Source organism: Oncorhynchus keta, chromosome 19 (assembly GCF_023373465.1).
Source record: "Oncorhynchus keta strain PuntledgeMale-10-30-2019 chromosome 19, Oket_V2, whole genome shotgun sequence".
NCBI classification, from domain to species: domain Eukaryota; kingdom Metazoa; phylum Chordata; class Actinopteri; order Salmoniformes; family Salmonidae; genus Oncorhynchus; species Oncorhynchus keta.
The window spans coordinates 16058339-16081591 of NC_068439.1; the positions used below are offsets into that span (position 1 = coordinate 16058339).

A 23253-nucleotide genomic window follows, 5' to 3' on the forward strand; every position below is an offset into this window, starting at 1 on the left:
TTATTATTCTCATTATTATTCATCTTACTTCTATGATGAAGAGTGTCTCTCACATCTATAATCAATCTGCAAACAAATTTAAACGCTATTCAGCATGTATAGGATGAATTGAGGGCAAACCAACTCGTTATACATGATTGATTGTGTGTTTTCATGGGCAATAATTAGTTGCCTTTGTCCATGTTTTTGTTAACTTTGCAGTGTTCTATGTAGCCCACTTTGAGACCCAAAGCATAGTACTGTACTGGACTTCTGTCTGTAGCTCCTTCTCATGGTGGATTATTGCTTGGGAATGGATAGACCTATTCAATGAACCATTGGCTTCAGCAATACCTACAATATTCCTTCAGCTCTGTAGACACTATAGTGGTAGGAACAAGGGAAGAGGAACGAGGGAGGAGGTGAGAGGTGTTCTTTCCCAATCAGAAATGGATAATGACCCAACTGTTTTTTCCTGTCTCCTCTCCCCAACTCTCCCTCTCTCCTCCTTTCTTCTCCCAACCATCCTCCCCCACTCCCCCAGTTCTCCCTTGACCTGAATGGCCCTGATGCCACCCTGTCCCTGCGTGCACGGGGGGCCGACCCCCTGGGTGAGCCAGTTGGGTGTGTGTTCAGGGGGGAGGGCGTGGAGTCTATCCTGGACAGTGGTTGGCACAAACTGGCCCTCAGCGTCCAGCAGAGGGCAGCCTCTCTACATGTAGACTGCAGCTCCATCCAGACCAAGCCCCTGGAGCCCCGTGGAGAGCTATCGACCAAGGGACACACCCTACTGGGCATCAGAGCAACAGATGCTGCCGCTGTGGAGGTATGGAGGTGGAGGGCCAGGAAAGGAGAGGATGGGGGTTATTGTGGTGGGAAGTTGGGAGATTGGGTTGGGTTAACCTGTATGTGGGGAGTAGAGAGATGGAGGGAGAGGGTGGGAGGAGGGGAGAGCTGGAAGGAGAGGTGTAGAGGGTGGGAGGAGGGGAGAAATGGAGGGAGAGGTTGAGATGGGAGGAGGGGAGAGATGGATGGAGAGGGTGGGAGGAGGGCAGATATGGAGGGAGATGTGGGAGGGGGGCATATATGGAGGGAGAGGTGGAGCGGGGGGAGGAGGGGAGAGATGGGGGGAGGAGGGGAGATGTAGAGGTGGAGAGGGTGGGAGGAGGGGAGAAATGGAGGGAATGGTGGAGCGGGGGGAGAGATGGAGGGAGAGGTGTAGAGGGTGGGAGGAGGGGAGAGATGGAGGGAGATGTGTAGAGGGTGGGAGGAGGGGAGAGATGGAGGGAATGGTGGAGCGGGGGGAGGAGGGAGAGATGGAGGGAATGGTGGAGCGGGGGGAGGAGGGGAGAGATGGAGGGAATGGTGGAGCGGGGGGAGGAGGGGAGAGATGGAGGGAATGGTGGAGCGGGGGAGGAGGGAGAGATGGAGGGAATGGTGGAGCGGGGGAGGAGGGGAGAGATGGAGGGAATGGTGGAGGGGAGAGATGGAGGGAATGGTGGAGCGGGGGAGGAGGGGAGAGATGGAGGGAATGGTGGAGCGGGGGGAGGAGGGGAGAGATGGAGGGAATGGTGGAGCGGGGGGAGGAGGGAGAGATGGGGGGAGGAGGGGAGATATGGAGTGAGAGGTGTAGAGGGTGGGAGGAGGGAAGATGTGTAAAGGGCGGGACGAGGGATATTTGAGGGTGATGGTCATGGCTGTAGAAGGGGGGTTGTAGTGAGCTGTCTCAAACAATATTTCTCTCCCCCTCTTTCTCTCTTGCTCTTTCTCTCTCTTTCTCTCGCTCTCTTACTTTTTCTCCCTGCCCCCTGTCTTCTGCGTCTCTCTTGTCTCTCAGATGGACATTCAGCAGGTGATGGTGTATTGTGACGCCTCCCTGGCCATTCAGGAGTCCTGCTGTGAGATACCTGGTGCTAGGGTGAGAACACCAACCATCAAACAACACTCCCACAACCATCACGCAACACTCCCAAACCAACACACAACACTCCCACAACCATTACATAACACTCCCGCAACCATTACACAACACTCCCACAACCATCACACAAACCATCACACAACACTCCCACAACCTTTCTAAACACCAACCATCACGCATAGTCCCTGTGCCAAGATGACCTGTCTAAATGCCTACTGGCCCGTAGCACTCACATCTATAGCCATTTCATGCTTTGAAAGGCTGGTCATGGCTCACATTAAAACCATCATCCCAGACACCATAGACCCACTCCAATTTGCATACCGCCCCAACAGATCCACAGAGGACGCAATCTCTATTGCACTCCACACTGCCCTTTCTCACCTGGACAAAAGGAATACCTACGTGAGAATGCTGTTCATTGACTACAGCTCAGCGTTCAACACCATAGAGCCCTCAAAGCTTATCACTAAGCTAAGGATCCTGGGACTAAACACCTCCCTCTGCAACTGGATCCTGGACTTCCTGACAGGCCGCCCCAAGGTGGTGAGGGTAGGTAACAACACATCCGCCACGCTGATCCTCAACACGGGGGCCCCTCAACGGTGCGTGCTCAGTCCCCTCCTGTACTCCCTGTTCACTCATGACTGCATGGCCAGGCACGACTCCAACACCATCGTTAAGTTTGCCGATGACATAACAGTGGTAGCCCTGATCACTGACAACGATGAGACAACCTATAGGGAGGAGATCAGAAACCTGATCATGTGGTGCCAGGACAACAACCTCTCCCTCAACATGATCAAGACAAAGGTGATGATTATGGACGACAGGAAAAGGAGGAGCGAGCACGTCCACATTCTCATCAACGGGGCTGCAGTGGAGCAAGTTGAGAGCTTCAAGTTCCTTGGTGTCCACATCACCAACATCACTAACATGGTCGGAAACAGATGTTTTATACAACAGCCGTCTGTCTGTGTGTTCTTTTGGCGACTTCGTCTGCACATTTACAATCAAAGGGCAGAATGTTGTCCATCTCCTTCGCTAATCATACTGTAATTCCTCCAGGGAACAACACTTTTGCTTTTTGCAGTTACTACGTGATATCGTTGAAAAAAGCAGTGTTAGAAAGGATGACCTACACAAACTGACCAGCTCATGTTATAGACAGACGAGGGCTGCATGGCAGACCAATCTAAAGTCATCTCTCGGCATGTCCAGCCCACTCATTATCTCAACCAATCATGGCTAGTGGGAAGGTTCCTTTCTTTATCGGCGGCTAAACCAACTAGGCTTGTATTTGTATTTACAGATGGCAAACACGTTTCTTATTCAGGCACATGAAAGTTCACTTGCCAAAAAAACGCATTTTGATAAAAATGTTTACGTTTAAGTAGTGACGCGCGACATACGCCTAGTTTCCTGAAATGAGTCACATGTGGACGTGTACCTCACGCTTATATTTGCATGTTTATTTGTTCGCGTGTGTTGGTGAGTGTGTGTGTGAGTGCTGTATATAGGCCTATGTATGAAAGACCGGCAAACAGAGAGAGAACACCTTCAGAACAGCCGAGGAGACTTTCAGACCCCTCTTGAAGTGATGTATGGAGGAGGAGGAGAGGAAGAGACAGACCACCCTCCCTCTTCTCCTTCTCTCTGAGCTGTCTGCTACAGGGCTCCTCGCACGCAGTGTTTACAACTTGAACAGGAGCTGCACACAAACATGCACATACACACACACACACACACACACACACACACACACACACACACACACACACACACACACACACACACACACACACACACACACACACACACACACACACACACACACCCCGCCAACAGAGTTCTGAAAAGAAAGCTGACAAAGAGAGTGGTGTATTTTATGGCTAGACATGGAGTGTCCGAGGGGCATAAAGTTCCTGTTGTTGATCTCCTTTGTTGCCATGCACAACCCCTCAAAATATGAAGTGTTACATTACTTTGTCTTCAGTTTAGCTTTTCAGTTCAGATGTTTCCAGGCAGTTCACGATACACAATCCCCAATTGATGTTTGCTACCTGTAGGCTAGCTTTTCACCTTTGACCCATGGCTGCGCTCTCTCTCACTCTCTCTTTCTCAGTGCCCCCCTGACGCCCCCAAGAGTCGCCGCGCTGCCGAGAATGACCTAGAGCAGCCGGTCCTTGCCTTTAACCAGGTAATACACACTCAGATATCCCAGCAGGCAGACCAACGACACCAAGTACTGACTGGTAGGGGAACGCTTCTACCAAAACATTCTATTGGTTCTCCTGTTATACATTGGTCCTCCCCTAATAATCAGTGATCTAACCAATCGAGAGATTGATGGAATCAACAGTAGCATGATGACCTCCACAAACACTATTGAGAAATATGATTTTTTTCAACTCTTGCAACAGTGCTAGATTGCCAGATAGATAATACTGTTTCATTATGTTGTGAAGCCAAATCATCCTGTCTCATGTCATGATTTATATTAATGCCATCATTTTCCATTCATCCATTCATTAGGCATGCTGTTTGTCTTTTGGAGAGCTGTTGATAATAACTCAAAGCTCTGGCAGACTACAGACAGGAGTAATCAATCCCAGAGAATTGAACTGCCGTCTGAGTTTGTAATGAGATGCAGGTCTGTGTCTGGCAGTGGTAGCGCTAACCAATGAAATAACAGCTGATGATCGACGATGGACAATATAAGGAAGTCTCTCTCTCCCTCTTTCTCTGTCTGGGCATCAGGGTTTTATTAGTGATCAACTTCACCTCTCCTCATCCCTCTCTTCTTCTCCTTTTATTATTTTTCTCCTTAAAATGCACTCTGGGTAAAAACATCTGGCTGTGTCCATAAAATGTAGATAGTATGTATAATCTGGAAGTAGAAGTGTTGTTGTCTTTTAACCTAGTAGTAGCTTACTGGTTAGAGCGTTGGGCCAGTAACCGAAAGCTGACAAGGTAAAAATCGTTCTGCCCCTGAGCAATCCACTGTTCCTCGGGCGCCAAAGATGTGTTTATCGATTAAGGCAGCCCCCGCACCTCTCTGATTCAGAGGGGTTGGGTTAAATGAGGAAGACGTGGATGTCGATTAAGGCAGCCCCCGCACCTCTCTGATTCAGAGGGGTTGGGTTAAATGAGGAAGACGTGGATGTCGATTAAGGCAGCCCCCTCACCTCTCTGATTCAGAGGGGTTGGGTTAAATGAGGAAGACGTGGATGTCGATTAAGGCAGCCCCCCGCACCTCTCTGATTCAGAGGGGTTGGGTTAAATGAGGAAGACGTGGATGTTGATTAAGGCAGCCCACCGCACCTCTCTGATTCAGAGGGGTTGGGTTAAATGAGGAAGACGTGGATGTTGATTAAGGCAGCCCCCGCACCTCTCTGATTCAGAGGGGTTGGGTTAAATGAGGAAGACGTGGATGTCGATTAAGGCAGCCCACCGCACCTCTCTGATTCAGAGGGGTTGGGTTAAATGAGGAAGACGTGGATGTCGATTAAGGCAGCCCACCGCACCTCTCTGATTCAGAGGGGTTGGGTTAAATGAGGAAGACGTGGATGTTGATTAAGGCAGCCCACCGCACCTCTCTGATTCAGAGGGGTTGGGTTAAATGAGGAAGACGTGGATGTCGATTAAGGCAGCCCCCGCACCTCTCTGATTCAGAGGGGTTGGGTTAAATGAGGAAGACGTGGATGTCGATTAAGGCAGCCCACCGCACCTCTCTGATTCAGAGGGGTTGGGTTAAATGAGGAAGACACATTTCAGTTGAGTGCATTCAGTTGTACAACTGACTAGGCTGACTAGGTCCCCATTAGTTTACTCCAATTAGGGGAGGGGTGGTAGGGTTAAGGGAAAATATATATCAAAAATGATATATGGGGATTGGAAATGATGCAGACAATTACACTGATGGAAGCCACAATCTATCTGCAGTATTACAACTGATCTACGCTAGTATGTCAGTTTAGATATCATTCTTCATCCACTCTCTGTTTTGCTGCTGATGCAGCTAGCTTCAGTAGTGTGCATTTACCTGCAAAATATGCCATAGAATTCTAATTAGATTCTGTTTAAATGTTGGCTTCCAAAGAGCATCACGTCACAACATAATTACCATTGCGTCTTCAAAAGAAAAGAAAAGCTGTTACTTTTCATACTGGAAGCAGGTTCATGGTTGGTCCAACAATGTTGTACCTGTCTTCTAATGGTTCAATGTTGTACCTGTCTTCTAATGGTTCAATGTTGTACCTGTCTTCTAATGGTTCAATGTTGTACCTGTCTTCTAATGGTTCAATGTTGTACCTGTCTTCTAATGGTTCAATGTTGTACCTGTCTTCTAATGGTTCAATGTTGTACCTGTCTTCTAATGGTTCAATGTTGTACCTGTCTTCTAATGGTTCAATGTTGTACCTGTCTTCTAATGGTTCAATGTTGTACCTGTCTTCTAATGGTTCAATGTTGTACCTGTCTTCTAATGGTTCAATGTTGTACCTGTCTTCTAATGGTTCAATGTTGTACCTGTCTTCTAATGGTTCAATGTTGTACCTGTCTTCTAATGGTTCAATGTTGTACCTGTCTTCTAATGGTTCAATGTTGTACCTGTCTTCTAATGGTTCAATGTTGTACCTGTCTTCTAATGGTTCAATGTTGTACCTGTCTTCTAATGGTTCAATGTTGTACCTGTCTTCTAATGGTTTAATGTTGTACCTGTCTTCTAATGGTTCAATGTTGTACCTGTCTTCTAATGGTTCAATGTTGTACCTGTCTTCTAATGGTTCAATGTTGTACCTGTCTTCTAATGGTTCAATGTTGTACCTGTCTTCTAATGGTTCAATGTTGTACCTGTCTTCTAATGGTTCAATGTTGTACCTGTCTTCTAATGGTTCAATGTTGTACCTGTCTTCTAATGGTTCAATGTTGTACCTGTCTTCTAATGGTTCAATGTTGTACCTGTCTTCTAATGGTTCAATGTTGTACCTGTCTTCTAATGGTTCAGTGGTGTACCTGTCTTCTAATGGTTCAAGTCATGAAAGGTTCATAGCATTCTAAAATTGCAGAGTTCAAGTTTATGTCCCTCTTCCTCTCTCTCTCTCTCTCTCTCAGGAAATCCTTGGATCCCAGGGTCTGGCAGAAAAAGTATGTTTCAATCTTTCCCTTTCACACACACAGGCACAAACACGCATAAACACACACATACAGGCACACAGACACACAAAGACAGAAAGACAAGCACACATACACACAACCACAACCTTGATCCTATATTAGTGAAGAAGCTGAGGAGAGACTTACAGTTGGCGTCCAATCAGAAAGACCATATGTAGGCGGTATGGGCCAATCAGAGCAAGGTATTTGTTTATGCCAGCGGCTGGTGACCCAAATACCAGTTCAGTTACTGTACTCCAAGAAAGGGCAGAGAAGGAGGGTAACAGTGTCAGATGGTGTGACACACACACACACACGCACGCACGCACGCACGCACGCACGCACACACACACACACACACACACACACACACACACACACACACACACACACACACACACACACACACACACACACACACACACACACACACACACACACAGCTCTGCTACTGACATTGGAGTGATTTGAACATTATACACCTTGGCTATCTGGGGAGTTGCTCTATTGCTGCCTATTCATTTTGTCATTCTCCAACAGTAGCAGAATTCTGTTTACATATGCAGTAGCATATACAACTCCAGACACTCCATTACTGCCTTCCTTAGTGTCCTTACTCATGTTTTACTCATTTCCCATGGCTCAGTGTAATGCAGGTTATTACCTGTGTTGAAACATAGCTCTAGTCGCTGTAGAGGAACTACGACTGAATATAATGAGACAGAATGATCTCTCTCTATTGGAAGACTTTCACAGCTATGAATCAACACAGTTATTAGTGTGTGTGTGTGTGGGGGGTATATACAGTTCAAGTCTGAAGTTTATGTACACTTAGGTTGGAGTCATTAAAACTCGTTTTTCAACCACTCCAACAATATCTTGTTAACAAACTATAGTTTTGGCAAGGTGGTTAGGACATCTACTTTGTACGTGACACAAGTCACAAGTCATTTTTCCAACAATTGTTTACAGACAGATTATTTCACTTATAATTCACTGTATCACAATTCCAGTGGGTCAGAAGTTTACATACACTAAGTTAACTGTGCCTTTAAACAGCTTGGAAAATTCCAGAAAATTATATCATGGCTTTACAAGCTTCTGATACGCTAATTGACATCATTTGAGTCAATTGGAGGTATACCTGTGGATGTATTTCAAGGCCTACCTTCAAACTCAGTGACTCTTTGCTTGGCATCATGGGAAAATCTAAAGAACTCAGCCAAGACCTCAGAAAACAAATTGTAGACCTTCACAAGTCTGGTTCATCCTTGGGAGCAATTTCCAAACGCCTGAAAGTACCACGTTCATCTGTACAAACAATAGGTCGCAAGTATAAACACCATGGGACCATGCAGCCGTCATACCGCTCAGGAAGGAGACACATTCTGTATCCTAGAGATGAACGTACTTTGGTGCGAAAAGTGCAAATCAATCCCAGAACAACAGCAAAGGACCTTGTGAAGATGCTGGAGGAAACAGGTACAAAAGTATCTATATCCACAGTAAAACGAGTCCTATATCAACAAAACCTGAACGCTCAGCAATGAAGAAGCCACTGCTCCAAAACCACCATAAAAAAGCTTGACTACCATTTGCAACTGCACACAGGGACAAAGATCATACTTTTGACAAAATGTCTCTGGTCTGATGAAACAAAAATAGAACTGTTTGACCAAAATGACCATTGTTAAGTTTGGAAGAAAAAAGGGGATGCTTGCTAGCTGATGAACACCATCCCAACCGTGAAGCACGGGGGTGGCAGCATCATGTTGTGTGGGTGCTTTGCTGCAGGAGGGACTGGTGCACTTCACAAAATAGATGGCATCATGAGGCTGGAAAATTATGTGGATATATTGAAGCAATCTCAAGTGAAAGCTTGGTCGCAAATGGTTCTTCCAAATGGACAATGATCCCAAGCATACTTCCTAAGTTGTGGCAAAATGGCTTAAGGACAACAAAGTCAAGGTATTGGAGTGGCCATCACAAAGCCCTGACCTCAATCCTATAGAAAACTTGTGGGCAGAAATGAAAAAGAGTATGCGAGCAAGGAGGCCTACAAACCTGACTCAGTTACCAGCTCTGTCAGGAGGAATGTGCCAACATTCACCCAATGTATTATGTTAAGCTCCTGGAAGGCTCCCCGAAACCTTTGACCCAAGTTAAACAATTTAAAGGCAATGCTACCAAATACTAATTGAGTGTATGTAAACTTCTTACCCACTGGGAATGTGATGAAAGAAATAAAAACTGAAATAAATCATTCTCTCTACTATTATTCTAACATTTCACATTCTTAAAATGAAGTGGTGAACCTAACTGACCTAAAACAGGGAATTGTTACCAGGATTAAATGTCAGGAATTGTGGAAAAACTGAGTTTATATGTAATTTGGCTAAGGTGTATGTAAACTTCCGACTTCCGATTTATTTGAGGATGCCTGGGTGGTTGTGTGTGTGTGTACATTTATTTGAGGATGCCTGGGTGGTTGTGTGTTTGTGTACATGTATTTGAGGATGCCTGGGTGGTTGTGTGTTTGTGCATGTATTTGAGGATGCCTGGGTGGTTGTGTGTGTGTGTACATGTATTTGAGGATGCCTGGGTGGGTTGTGTGTGTGTGTGTGTGTACATGTATTTGAGGATGCCTGGGTGGTTGTGTGTGTGTGTACATGTATTTGAGGATGCCTGGGTGGTTGTGTGTGTGTGTACATGTATTTGAGGATGCCTGGGTGGTTGTGTGTTTGTGCATGTATTTGAGGATGCCTGGGTGGTTGTGTGTGTGTGTGTACATGTATTTGAGGATGCCTGGGTGGTTGTGTGTTTGTACATGTATTTGAGGATGCCTGGGTGGTTGTGTGTGTGTACATGTATTTGAGGATGCCTGGGTGGTTGTGTGTTTGTACATGTATTTGAGGATGCCTGGGTGGTTGTGTGTGTGTACATGTATTTGAGGATGCCTGGGTGGTTGTGTGTGTGTGTACATGTATTTGAGGATGCCTGGGTGGTTGTGTGTTTGTACATGTATTTGAGGATGCCTGGGTGGTTGTGTGTGTGTACATGTATTTAAGGATGCCTGGGTGGTTGTGTGTTTGTGCATGTATTTGAGGATGCCTGGGTGGTTGTGTGTGTGTGCATGTATTTGAGGATGCCTGGGTGGTTGTGTGTGTGTACATGTATTTGAGGATGCCTGGGTGGTTGTGTGTGTGTACATGTATTTGAGGATGCCTGGGTGGTTGTGTGTGTGTACATGTATTTGAGGATGCCTGGGTGGTTGTGTGTGTGTACATGTATTTGAGGATGCCTGGGTGGTTGTGTGTTTGTGCATGTATTTGAGGATGCCTGGGTGGTTGTGTGTGTGTGTACATGTATTTGAGGATGCCTGGGTGGTTGTGTTTGTGTACATGTATTTGAGGATGCCTGGGTGGTTGTGTGTGTGTACATGTATTTGAGGATGCCTGGGTGGTTGTGTGTTTGTGCATGTATTTGAGGATGCCTGGGTGGTTGTGTGTGTGTACATGTATTTGAGGATGCCTGGGTGGTTGTGTGTGTACATGTATTTGAGGATGCCTGGGTGGTTGTGTGTTTGTGCATGTATTTAAGGATGCCTGGGTGGTTGTGTGTTTGCATGTATTTGAGGATGCCTGGGTGGTTGTGTGTGTGTGTACATGTATTTGAGGATGCCTGGGTGGTTGTGTGTGAACATGTATTTGAGGATGCCTGGGTGGTTGTGTGTGTGTGTACATGTATTTGAGGATGCCTGGGTGGTTGTGTCTGTACATGTATTTGAGGATGCCTGGGTGGTTGTGTGTGTGTACATGTATTTGAGGATGCCTGGGTGGTTGTGTGTGTGTGTACATGTATTTGAGGATGCCTGGGTGGTTGTGTCTGTACATGTATTTGAGGATGCCTGGGTGGTTGTGTGTGTGTACATGTATTTGAGGATGCCTGGGTGGTTGTGTGTGAACATGTATTTGAGGATGCCTGGGTGGTTGTGTGTTTGTGCATGTCATGTTAATATGCTGAACAAAACTATAAATGCAACATGCAACAATTTCAATGATTTTACAGAGTTACAGTTCATATAAGGATATCAGTCAATTTAAATACATTCATTAGGCCCTAATCTATGGATTTCATATGACTGGGAATACATTTACATTTACATTTAAGTCATTTAGCAGACGCTCTTATCCAGAGCGACTTACAGATATGCATCTGTTGGTCACGGAAACCTTAAAATTAAAAGGTAGGGGCGTGGATCAGAAAACCAGTCAGTATCTGGTGTGACCACCAATTGCCTCATGCAGCATGACACACCTCCATCACATAGAGTTGATCAGGCTGTTGATTGTGGCCTGTGGAATGTTGTCCCACTCCTCTTCAATGGCTGTGCGAAGTTGATGGATATTGGCTGAAACTGGAACACGCCGTTAGTACTAGAGGTCAACCGATTATGATTTTTCAACACCGATACCGATACCGATTAATTGGCCGATTTTTAAAATGTGTGTATATATATATATATATACACATACACACCTTTTTGTAATAATGACAATTGCAACAATACTGAATGAACAATGAACACTTTTATTTAACTTAATATAATACATATGGGTTTTTGGATGGGTGTTCTTAAGGTGATTCCACAGGTTGGTGGTATGTTTTGATTTAGCCGTTGCTGACCCCATGCTTACATCTTTATCGCAAATAAGACACCTTGCTTTCCCTCGTGCCAATTCCATGTAATAGTCCCACACTGGTGCTCTGCTTTTCTCTGCCATCTGTAAAACACACACACAGCTCTGAAGTGACAATGATACTGAAGAGTCTGCTTAGGAGACAAATACTCTCAACTGTTTGAATAAAAATTGAGTTTAAGTTGCCTGTGATGACTGTTGAAAACAAAAACTGTAATTTCTATATGCAGGAAATCCTATTTTAATAATGGACATGGTAAGAATTGACTACCAAAGTGCGAGTCATAATTCCCGTGACACCTTCTAGCAAAATCTGAAAAGCGGTTCCTTCATTCATTTATTCCATAGGATATTTTTAGATTAACTTAAAATAAGGTCTGTGTTTCATGTAGGCTTACACTACCTTGCCAATTTTATAACTGTGTAGATATCCATAGGACAAGGTAACTCTGATCAATATTGGCTAAATATAAGCAAAGATTTTTTTTAAATTGTTGAGTGGATTTCTGACAATATTTTGACAAACGTTACCTTATCCTAGTGAGATTTACACAGGTATCAAAACGCAGAGGCGGTTTAAGCACGAAACACAGACCTTATTTGAAGTAGATCAAGACATCCTCTATGGAAGACATGAACAGAGGCGGTTTAAGCACGAAACACAGACCTTATTTGAAGTAGATCAAGACATTCTCTATGGAAGACATGAACAGAGGCGGTTTAAGCACGAAACACAGACCTTATTTGAAGTAGATCAAGACATCCTCTATGGAAGACATGAACAGAGGCGGTTTAAGCACGAAACACAGACCTTATTTGAAGTAGATCAAGACATCCTCTATGGAAGACATGAACAGAGGCGGTTTAAGCACGAAACACAGACCTTATTTGAAGTAGATCAAGACATCCTCTATGGAAGACATGAACAGAGGCGGTTTAAGCACGAAACACAGACCTTATCTGAAGTAGATCAAGACATTCTCTATTGAAGACATGAACAGAGGCGGTTTAAGCACGAAACACAGACCTTATCTGAAGTAGATCAAGACATTCTCTATGGAAGACATGAACAGAGGCGGTTTAAGCACGAAACACAGACCTTATTTGAAGTAGATCAAGACATTCTCTATGGAAGACATGAACAGAGGCGGTTTAAGCACGAAACACAGACCTTATTTGAAGTAGATCAAGACATCCTCTATGGAAGACATGAACAGAGGCGGTTTAAGCACGAAACACAGACCTTATTTGAAGTAGATCAAGACATTCTCTATGGAAGACATGAACAGAGGCGGTTTAAGCACGAAACACAGACCTTATTTGAAGTAGATCAAGACATTCTCTATGGAAGACATGAACAGAGGCGGTTTAAGCACGAAACACAGACCTTATTTGAAGTAGATCAAGACATTCTCTATGGAAGACATGAACAGAGGCGGTTTAAGCACGAAACACAGACCTTATTTGAAGTAGATCAAGACATTCTCTATTGAAGACATGAACAGAGGCGGTTTAAGCACGAAACACAGACCTTATTTGAAGTAGATCAAGACATTCTCTATGGAAGACATGAACAGAGGCGGTTTAAGCACGAAACACAGACCTTATCTGAAGTAGATCAAGACATTCTCTATGGAAGACATGAACAGAGGCGGTTTAAGCACGAAACACAGACCTTATCTGAAGTAGATCAAGACATTCTCTACTAAACACAGACCTTATCTGAAGTAGATCAAGACATTCTCTATGGAAGACATGAACAGAGGCGGTTTAAGCACGAAACACAGACCTTATCTGAAGTAGATCAAGACATTCTCTATGGAAGACATGAACAGAGGCGGTTTAAGCACGAAACACAGACCTTATCTGAAGTAGATCAAGACATTCTCTATTGAAGACATGAACAGAGGCGGTTTAAGCACGAAACACAGACCTTATCTGAAGTAGATCAAGACATTCTCTATTGAAGACATGAACAGAGGCGGTTTAAGCACGAAACACAGACCTTATCTGAAGTAGATCAAGACATTCTCTATGGAAGACATGAACAGAGGCGGTTTAAGCACGAAACACAGACCTTATTTGAAGTAGATCAAGACATTCTCTATGGAAGACATGAACAGAGGCGGTTTAAGCACGAAACACAGACCTTATCTGAAGTAGATCAAGACATCCTCTATTGAAGACATGAACGGTAAAATAATGAAGGAACCCCTTTCAAGTTCAGCCGTAAGTTATTACAGGAATTATAACGCGTCGGCTATTTCTCTCTAAACCATATAACTTTGACTATTACGAGCCTGCTGCTGCCTACCACCCCTCAGTCAGACTGCTCTATCAAATATCAAATCATAGACTTAACTATAATAAACACACAGAAATACAAGCCTTAGGTCAAATCTAGAAACTATCACCTCGAAAACAAAACGTTTATTCCGCTCTGTATTTTATCTAACGGGTGGCATCCATTGCACAATCTTCAATGTTATGTCATAATTACGTAAAATTCTGGCAAATTAGTTCGCAAAGAGCCAGGCAGCCCAAACTGTTGCATATACCCTGACTCTGCGTGCAATGAACGCAAGAGGTGACACAATTACACCTGGTTAATATTGCCTGCTAACCTGGATTTCTTTTAGCTAAATATGCAGGTTTAAAAATATATACTTCTGTGTATTGATTTTAAGAAAGGCATTGATGTTTATGGTTAGGTATACGTTGGAGCAAAGACAGTCGTTGATTTATTGTTTTTTTATAAGATAAGATTAATGCTAGTTTGCAACTTACCTTGGCTTACTGCATTTGCGTAACAGGCAGGCACCTCGTGAGACAGGTGGTTAGAGCGTTGGACTAGTTAACTGTAAGGTGCAAGATTGGATCCCCCAAGCCGACAAGGTAAAAATCTGTCGCTCTGCCTCGTTCCTAGGCTGTCATTGAAAATAAGAATGTGTTCTTAACTGACTTGCCTAGTTAAATAAAAGTGTAAAAAAAAATTGTTATGAAAACTTGAAATCGGCCCTAATTAATCGGCCATTCCATTTAATCGGTCGACCTCTAGTTAGTACACATCGGTCCAGAGCATCCCAAACATGCTCAATGGGTGACATATCTGGTGAATACTCATAATATTTAGTTTAGTGCATACCCAGTGTTTCCCCTAGTTCTTTTTTACAGAAGTGGTGGCAGAGTTAGCAGGGGGGGTAGCAGAAAAGGTCTTCCTGGGGGGGTTAAGGGGCATGCGATGCGCCACTGCTGAATGAATATAGGGGAAACACTACATACCACACTTTATACATTGAATTGGGACTCCCAAATCATGAATGGGGAACAACCAAACGTGTCCCAACAGGTTGATGTAGAGAGGTATTAGGAAACGGTGACTAGGTATCACGTACCAACCATTGATGGAGTTGCAGTTGAGGATCCCAGGAAGAGTATCTGCTGCAGCTAATGGGGATCCTGATATAGTACCAGACACACAGAACAAAAACCTTCTCTCTCCTCTTTACCTTATCTCCCAGTCACACAACATCAATATATTTTAACTGCCTGGTGTCACACAACATCAAGATATGTTAACTGCCTGGTGTGAGGCGAGCGGGCTGGGCTGACACACTGGGTGGTAGATGTTGTATTAATTGCCATGCTTCCATTAGAAATAACTTTGGTCAGCAATTTGTAAGACACACCAAACTGTCGTGTGTCTGTGAATGTCTTCCCCGTGAAGAGCTACAGCTGGCCTGCACTCTCTGGTGCCTTGGTGATTTTACTGTATCTATTGATCGCTGTCTCTCGAGAGGGACGTATTTGTGTGTGTGTGCGTGTGTTGGAGACCCCCTCCCCAAACCCATGTCTGCAGAGAATGTTTAGCTGATGTAACAGCGCCACTCTCTGGTCACTGGAGAAACTGCACCCTAATCATTGCACTGCAGAAATCATCAACTAGATTCAGATTACTACCAGCCCTGCTACTGTAGTTGGGCCACTAATCCCAAATGGTAGTCTTGGCGCTGATTGGTCCAAACTGTCTATTGTCTTCCTGACAGGATTCGAACAGACACACGGCATGTCTCTTGTCTCATAATCAACACTACTCTACCCAATAGAGCAGGATGGGCAATTCCAGTCCTCGGGGGCCTGATTGGTGTCACAGTTTTTCCCCAGACCCAGCTAACACACCTGACTCCAATAATCACCTAATCATGATCTTCAGTTTAGAATTTAATTTGATTAATCAGCTGTGCTTGCTAGGGATGGAGACAAAGTGTGATGCCAACCAGACCCTGGAGGACTGGAGTTGCCCACCCCTGCTATAGAGGAGCCATATACTACACTGAACAAAAATATAAATGCAACACGTAAGGTGTTTCATGAGCTAAAATAAGGAGTATTTATGTCTGCAATAAAGCCTTTTTGCATGGAAAAACTGGGCTGAAAAAAAAAACTGATTGGCTGGGCCTGGCTCCTCAGTGGATGGGCCTGGCTGAGAAGTGGATAGGCCTCATTGTAATGTCTAGAATGGAATTCATCGAACGGAATGAAGCGGTTCCCATATGTTTGATGTGTTTGATACCGTTTAATTTATTCCATTCCAGCCAATATAATGAACCGACCTCCGATAGCTCCTCCCACCAGCCTCCTCTGTGTGCAACTCAGTATTAGGAAGGTGTTCTTAATGTTTGGTATACTCAGTGTATGTTTTGTAACTACTGTACCTGAGTTTGGAAGCTGGCTCTCACTTTGATGTTTGACTTTTGCCTTGGATTTGGCCTCTGCTGTTTTTGGCCTATTCCTCCTCTGCGCTCATCACAACATGCTATCAAAAGCAACTTCATCTAACGAGACACAACCTGACACAGACGTTTTTAAAGTCACTTGGCGTTATCGACACAGTACATTGCAAAATCAATTTGGACTCTTTTAATTCAGACACTTTCCTCATCTATATAAAGGCCTTGATCTCCTGCATTACAAGGTGTCTCACCATGAACTAATGTGATGTTAACATTACAGGGTATCTCAACATGAACTAATGTGATGTTAACATTACAGGGTATCTCACCATGAACTAATGTGATGTTAACATTACAGGGTATCTCAACATGAACTAATGTGATGTTAACATTACAGGGTGTCTCAACATGAACTAATGTGATGTTAACATTACAGGGTATCTCAACATGAACTAATGTGATGTTAACATTACAGGGTGTCTCACCATGAACTAATGTGATGTTAACATTACAGGGTATCTCAACATGAACTAATGTGATGTTAACATTACAGGGTATCTCACCATGAACTAATGTGATGTTAACATTACAGGGTATCTCAACATGAACTAATGTGATGTTAACATTACAGGGTGTCTCAACATGAACTAATGTGATGTTAACATTACAGGGTATCTCAACATGAACTAATGTGATGTTAACATTACAGGGTATCTCAACATGAACTAATGTGATGTTAACATTACAGGGTATCTCAACATGAACTAATGTGATGTTAACATTACAGGGTGTCTCAACATGAACTAATGTGATGTTAACATTACAGGGTATCTCAACATGAACTAATGTGATGTTAACATTACAGGGTATCTCAACATGAACTAATGTGATGTTAACATTACAGGGTGTCTCAACATGAACGAATGTGATGTTAACATTACAGGGTATCTCAACATGAACTAATGTGATGTTAACATTACAGGGTGTCTCACCATGAACTAATGTGATGTTAACATTACAGGGTGTCTCAACATGAACGAATGTGATGTTAACATTACAGGGTATCTCACCATGAACTAATGTGATGTTAACATTACAGGGTATCTCAACATGAACTAATGTGATGTTAACATTACAGGGTATCTCACCATGAACTAATGTGATGTTAACATTACAGGGCATCTCACCATGAACTAATGTGATGTTAACATTACAGGGTATCTCACCATGAACTAATGTGATGTTAACATTACAGGGTGTCTCAACATGAACTAATGTGATGTTAACATTACAGGGTATCTCACCATGAACTAATGTGATGTTAACATTACAGGGTATCTCAACATGAACTAATGTGATGTTAACATTACAGGGTATCTCAACATGAACTAATGTGATGTTAACATTACAGGGTGTCTCAACATGAACTAATGTGATGTTAACATTACAGGGTATCTCAACATGAACTAATGTGATGTTAACATTACAGGGTATCTCAACATGAACTAATGTGATGTTAACATTACAGGGTGTCTCAACATGAACTAATGTGATGTTAACATTACAGGGTATCTCAACATGAACTAATGTGATGTTAACATTACAGGGTGTCTCACCATGAACTAATGTGATGTTAACATTACAGGGTGTCTCAACATGAACGAATGTGATGTTAACATTACAGGGCATCTCACCATGAACTAATGTGATGTTAACATTACAGGGTATCTCAACATGAACTAATGTGATGTTAACATTACAGGGTATCTCACCATGAACTAATGTGATGTTAACATTACAGGGTGTCTCACCATGAACTAATGTGATGTTAACATTACAGGGTGTCTCAACATGAACTAATGTGATGTTAACATTACAGGGTATCTCACCATGAACTAATGTGATGTTAACACCAGGGTGTCTCAACATGAACTAATGTGATGTTAACATTACAGGGCATCTCAACATGAACTAATGTGATGTTAACATTACAGGGTGTCTCACCATGAACTAATGTGATGTTAACATTACAGGGTGTCTCAACATGAACGAATGTGATGTTAACATTACAGGGTATCTCACCATGAACTAATGTGATGTTAACATTACAGGGTATCTCAACATGAACTAATGTGATGTTAACATTACAGGGTGTCTCACCATGAACTAATGTGATGTTAACATTACAGGGTGTCTCAACATGAACGAATGTGATGTTAACATTACAGGGCATCTCACCATGAACTAATGTGATGTCCATTTTTCTATCTCTCTCTTGCTCTCTCTCTCTCTCTCTCTCTCTCTCTCTCTCTCTCTCTCTCTCTCTCTCTCTCTCTCTCTCTCTCTCTCTCTCTCTCTCTCTCATTTTCTCCCTCCCTCTCTTTCTCTCTCCCTTTTTCTCTCTCCCTTTTTCTCACTTCCTCCCTCCCTCCCTCTCTTTCCCTCCCTCCCTCTCTTGCTCTCTTTTTTTCTCCCTCCCTCTCTTGCTCTCTTTTTATCCCTCCCTCCCTCCCTCCCTCCCTCCCTCCCTCCCTCCCTCCCTCTCTTGCTCTCTTTTCTCCCTCCCTCTCTTGCTCTCTTTTTCTCCCTCCCTCTCTTGCTGCTCTTGCTCTCTTTCCCTCCCTCCCTCCCTCCCTCCCTCCCTCCCTCCCTCTCTTGCTCTCTTTTTCTCCCTCCCTCCTTCCTTCTCTTGCTCTCTTTTTCTCCCTCCCTCCCTCCCTCTCTTGCTCTCTTTTTCTCCCTCCCTCTCTTGCTCTCTTTCCCTCCCTCCCTCCTCTCTTGCTCTCTTTTTCTCCCTCCCTCTCTTGCTCTCTTTCCCTCCCTCCCTCCCCTCTTGCTCTCTTTTTCTCCCTCCCTCTCTTGCTCTCTTTCCTCCCTCCCTCTCTTGCTCTCTTTTTCTCCCTCCCTCTCTTGCTCTCTTTCCCTCCCTCCCTCTCTTGCTCTCTTTTTCTCCCTCCCTCTCTTGCTCTCTTTCCCTCCCTCCCTCTCTTGCTCTCTTTTTATCCCTCCCTCTCTTGCTCTCTTTCCCTCCCTCCCTCCCTCTCTTGCTCTCTTTCCCTCCCTCCCTCTCTTGCTCTCTTTCCCTCCCTCCCTCCCTCTCTTGCTCTCTTTTTCTCCCTCCCTCCTTCCCTCTCTTGCTCTCTTTTTCTCTCTCCCTCCCTCTCTCCCTTTCTCTCTCCCTTTCTCTCTCCCTGTCTCTCTCTTTTTCTCCCTCCCTCTCTTGCTCTCTTTCCCTCCCTCCCTCTCTTGCTCTCTTTTTCTCCCTCCCTCTCTTGCTCTCTTTTTCTCCCTCCCTCTCTTGCTCTCATTTTATCCCTCCCTCTCTTGCTCTCTTTCCCTCCCTCCCTCCCTCTCTTGCTCTCTTTCCCTCCCTCCCTCTCTTGCTCTCTTTCCCTCCCTCCCTCTCTTGCTCTCTTTTTCTCCCTCCCTCCTTCCCTCTCTTGCTCTCTTTTTCTCTCTCCCTCCCTCTCTCCCTTTCTCTCTCCCTTTCTCTCTCCCTGTCTCTCTCCCTGTCTCTCTCTTTTTCTCCCTCTCTCTGTCTTTGTCTGTCTCTCTCCCTCCCTTCGTCTCTCTCTTTAGTGTGCTGGTTGTGTTCTTCTCAACGATGACCTAAATGTAAGTTCTGGTTGGATGAAAGCTCTCATGTTGCACTGATATTCACATGAAACAAAGACTGAACAGATGAGACATATCCCCATCAAACTCCCTTTCAGAAACAAAGACTGAACAGATGAGACATATCCCCATCAAACTCCCTTTCAGAAACAAAGACTGAACAGATGAGACATATCCCCATCAAACTCCCTTTCAGAAACAAAGACTGAACAGATGAGACATATCCCCATCAAACTCCCTTTCAGAAACAAAGACTGAACAGATGAGACATATCCCCATCAAACTCCCTTTCAGAAACAAAGACTGAACAGATGAGACATATCCCCATCAAACTCCCTTTCAGAAACAAAGACTGAACAGATGAGACATATCCCCATCAAACTCCCTTTCAGAAACAGACTGAACAGATGAGACATATCCCCATCAAACTCCCTTTCAGAAGTGCAATCAACTGTCATTCACGTGGAAAATAATACTGCAACAATAGAATGTCCTCAAACAACCAACAAAAGTAACTTGAAACAAGAAATAAAATACCTGTGGATTGAACATATATCTAAAACAATGACATCTGTTTTATTGGATGAATATGTAGGCAATGATGTTCAGGTATAAACAAGTGAAAATAGCATGTAGCTTCCTTCTGGCTAAGTATGAGACACTGTAAAGTGGAGTAGTATCCAGGTGAATGACTACACCTCTAGTTACACATCCTCTTCAGCCATACCTGTATGCTTTAGCTAACTCTTCTAATGTCTGTCGTCATGGTATCCTATTCTGTCTCAGATGATACATTAAGACAGACAGATGTTTAGTGTGATAGAAATGTTTGGTTTGTTTGTTTGTTTGTTTCAGCTGGCCTCAGTTGGACACACTGGACAGCACAGAATGAAGGGAGAGAAGGGAGATCGGGTGAGAAAATAATACACACACACACACACACACACACAATGTAAATGCACACACGTACACACATACATATGAAAATACTGAACGGGCACACACACACAGACACACACACACGTGGAGCAGCAGTGAAGATGTGGCTGTAGGAGTGTGTATACCCAAACTAATCGTAGTGGAATGTGTGACATCATCACCTGTGTTGTCAAGACACGCTTAGACACAAGCAAGCACTCACACACACAAAAACGTACATGTACACACACACACACACACACACACACACACACACACACACACACACACACACACACACACACACACACACACACACACACACACACACACACACACACTCTCACTGATCAGCCCACTTCCGAAATACATACAGTACATTGAATCATAGCAGCATCATCATCAAACACAGAGAGTTTCATTAATATTTAAATCACTGTCAAGTCTCATTAGTATAATTTTTATTTTATTTTAGCATCACTTTCCAAATATTTTATCTGCATTGATTTAGTGCCATGCATACTGAGTTAAGCAAACTTAACACCAAACTTTGTCTATCTGTCTCACTCTCTCTTTTCTGTCGCGCTATCGCTCCCTCCCTCTCCCCTCTCTCTTCCTCCCTCTCCCTCTCTCTCTCTCTCTCTCTCACACAATGTCTCTTTCTCTGTCTCCCCCCCCCCTCTCTCTCTCTGTCCCCCCTCTCTCTCTCTCGCCCCCTCTCTCTTTCTCTCTCTCCCCCTCTCTCTCTCTCTCCCTCTCTCTCTCTCTCCCTCTCTCTCTCTCTCCCCCCGTCTCTCTCCCTTTCTCTCTCTCTCTCCCTCTCTCTTTCTCTCCTAGGGTTCAGACTGCAGTGAATCTGGTACAGTAAGTGTCTTGTCCAAGTGAAGGACTGCATTAGCCCCTTGAACTAAAGACTGTATTAGCCCTCTGAACTAAAGCTAAAGTTTGGCGAGCCAAAGAACTCTGCAGGTCTTAGGCAAAGTTACTCATCACACAAGCATGTAGGTGGCTAAGCAGCTCTCCATAGTACCCCATTTACAAAGATAAACTCAGCAGAAAAAGAAACGTCCTCTCACTGTCAACTGCTTTTATTTCAGCAAACTTAACATGTGTAAATATTTGTATGAACATAACAAGATTCAACAACTGAGACATAAACTGAACAAGTTGCACAGACATGTGACTAACAGAAATGGAATAATATGTCCCTGAAAAAAGGGGGGTCAAAGTCAAAAGCAACAGTCAGTATCTGGTGTGGCCACCAGCTGCATTAAGTACTGCAGTGCATCTCTTCCTCCGCATCTCCTCCTCAAGTACTGCACCATATTTGCCAGTTCTTGCTGTGAGATGTTTTGCCACTCTTCCACCAAGACACCTGCAAATTCCCTGACATTTCTGGGGGGAATGGCCCTAGCCAGGCTCTTCGCTCTGTGAAGTTTTTGGGATTTTTATGAATTATCTTTGGAAGATAATGGTTTCTTTTTTTGCTGAGTTTAGATACATTGTGTGTGGGTGTTGCTGTGTCCTGACATCTCTCTGTTTCTCAGTGCAAAGAGGGACGCATGGGACAGAAGGGAGAGAAAGGCGAGTCGGTGAGTATCTCCCATGTATACAATTCTGAGTGACTTTTATATATGTGTGTGTGTGTGTGTGTGTGTGTGTGTGTGTGTGTGTGTGTGTGTGTGTGTGTGTGTGTGTGTGTGTGTGTGTGTGTGTGTGTGTGTGTGTGTGTGTGTGTGTGTGTGTGTGTGTGTGTGTGTGTGTGTGTGTGTGTGTGTGTGTTTGTTATTTACTATGTGCGTCAACATTACCACTGCTCATCAATCTGCCTGGTCTCATGTTGGTCCTCATTCTCTCTCTCTCTCTCTTTCTGCAGCTGATGCCCGCTAACTGGGGAGAAGCTGTTGGACACAAGGTATGTTTAGTAAACAACTGGCTGTCCAGTCTGTCTGTCAGAAATTCTAGATGTGTATGTGTCTGTTTGATTTGTTGCCTGTCACTTTGATAGAAGTTGGTATTAACTTGTGTCTCCCTCCACCCCCTTCTCTCTCTTTATCTCAGGGAGATAAAGGACAGAAGGGCGAGGTTGGTCTCCAGGGACTATCTGGCACCCCAGGAAGGGATGTGAGTGGCAGTTTATCTCTGTGACATCATCACCATCATCATCTCCTTCATTGAGAAAATGGCAACAAAAAATATTTGTCTTGGAAAATGGCAGCAAAAAGCATTA

General features: G+C 44.0%; 1 protein-coding gene and 1 long non-coding RNA gene across 6 annotated transcripts in view; one reads left to right on the forward strand and one right to left on the reverse strand.

Annotated features, from left to right (window-relative positions):
* Positions 1 to 23253, forward strand: part of LOC118374311 (collagen alpha-1(XVI) chain-like) — a 151176-nt gene that overhangs the window by 28863 nt on the left and 99060 nt on the right. For all 3 annotated transcript variants that reach the window (XM_052469745.1, XM_052469747.1, XM_052469746.1), the window contains exons 6-15: positions 524 to 805; positions 1817 to 1897; positions 4026 to 4100; positions 7016 to 7048; positions 20070 to 20105; positions 20961 to 21017; positions 21861 to 21887; positions 22571 to 22615; positions 22900 to 22938; positions 23085 to 23147. In XM_052469745.1, the coding sequence (XP_052325705.1) occupies positions 524 to 805; positions 1817 to 1897; positions 4026 to 4100; positions 7016 to 7048; positions 20070 to 20105; positions 20961 to 21017; positions 21861 to 21887; positions 22571 to 22615; positions 22900 to 22938; positions 23085 to 23147 (738 nt within the window). The remainder of the gene's footprint in view (positions 1 to 523; positions 806 to 1816; positions 1898 to 4025; positions 4101 to 7015; positions 7049 to 20069; positions 20106 to 20960; positions 21018 to 21860; positions 21888 to 22570; positions 22616 to 22899; positions 22939 to 23084; positions 23148 to 23253) is intronic.
* LOC127909260 (uncharacterized) lies at positions 12706 to 14382 on the reverse strand. 3 transcript variants are annotated; one of them, XR_008070514.1, is made up of 5 exons: positions 13763 to 14382; positions 13475 to 13618; positions 13289 to 13432; positions 13001 to 13216; positions 12706 to 12928 (listed from the first exon to the last, which is right to left on the reverse strand). It is a non-coding gene; the product is annotated as an uncharacterized LOC127909260 (long non-coding RNA). The 3 variants fall into 3 exon arrangements; XR_008070513.1 differs by having other exon boundaries at positions 12706 to 13216; XR_008070515.1 differs by lacking the exon at positions 13475 to 13618 and having other exon boundaries at positions 12706 to 13216.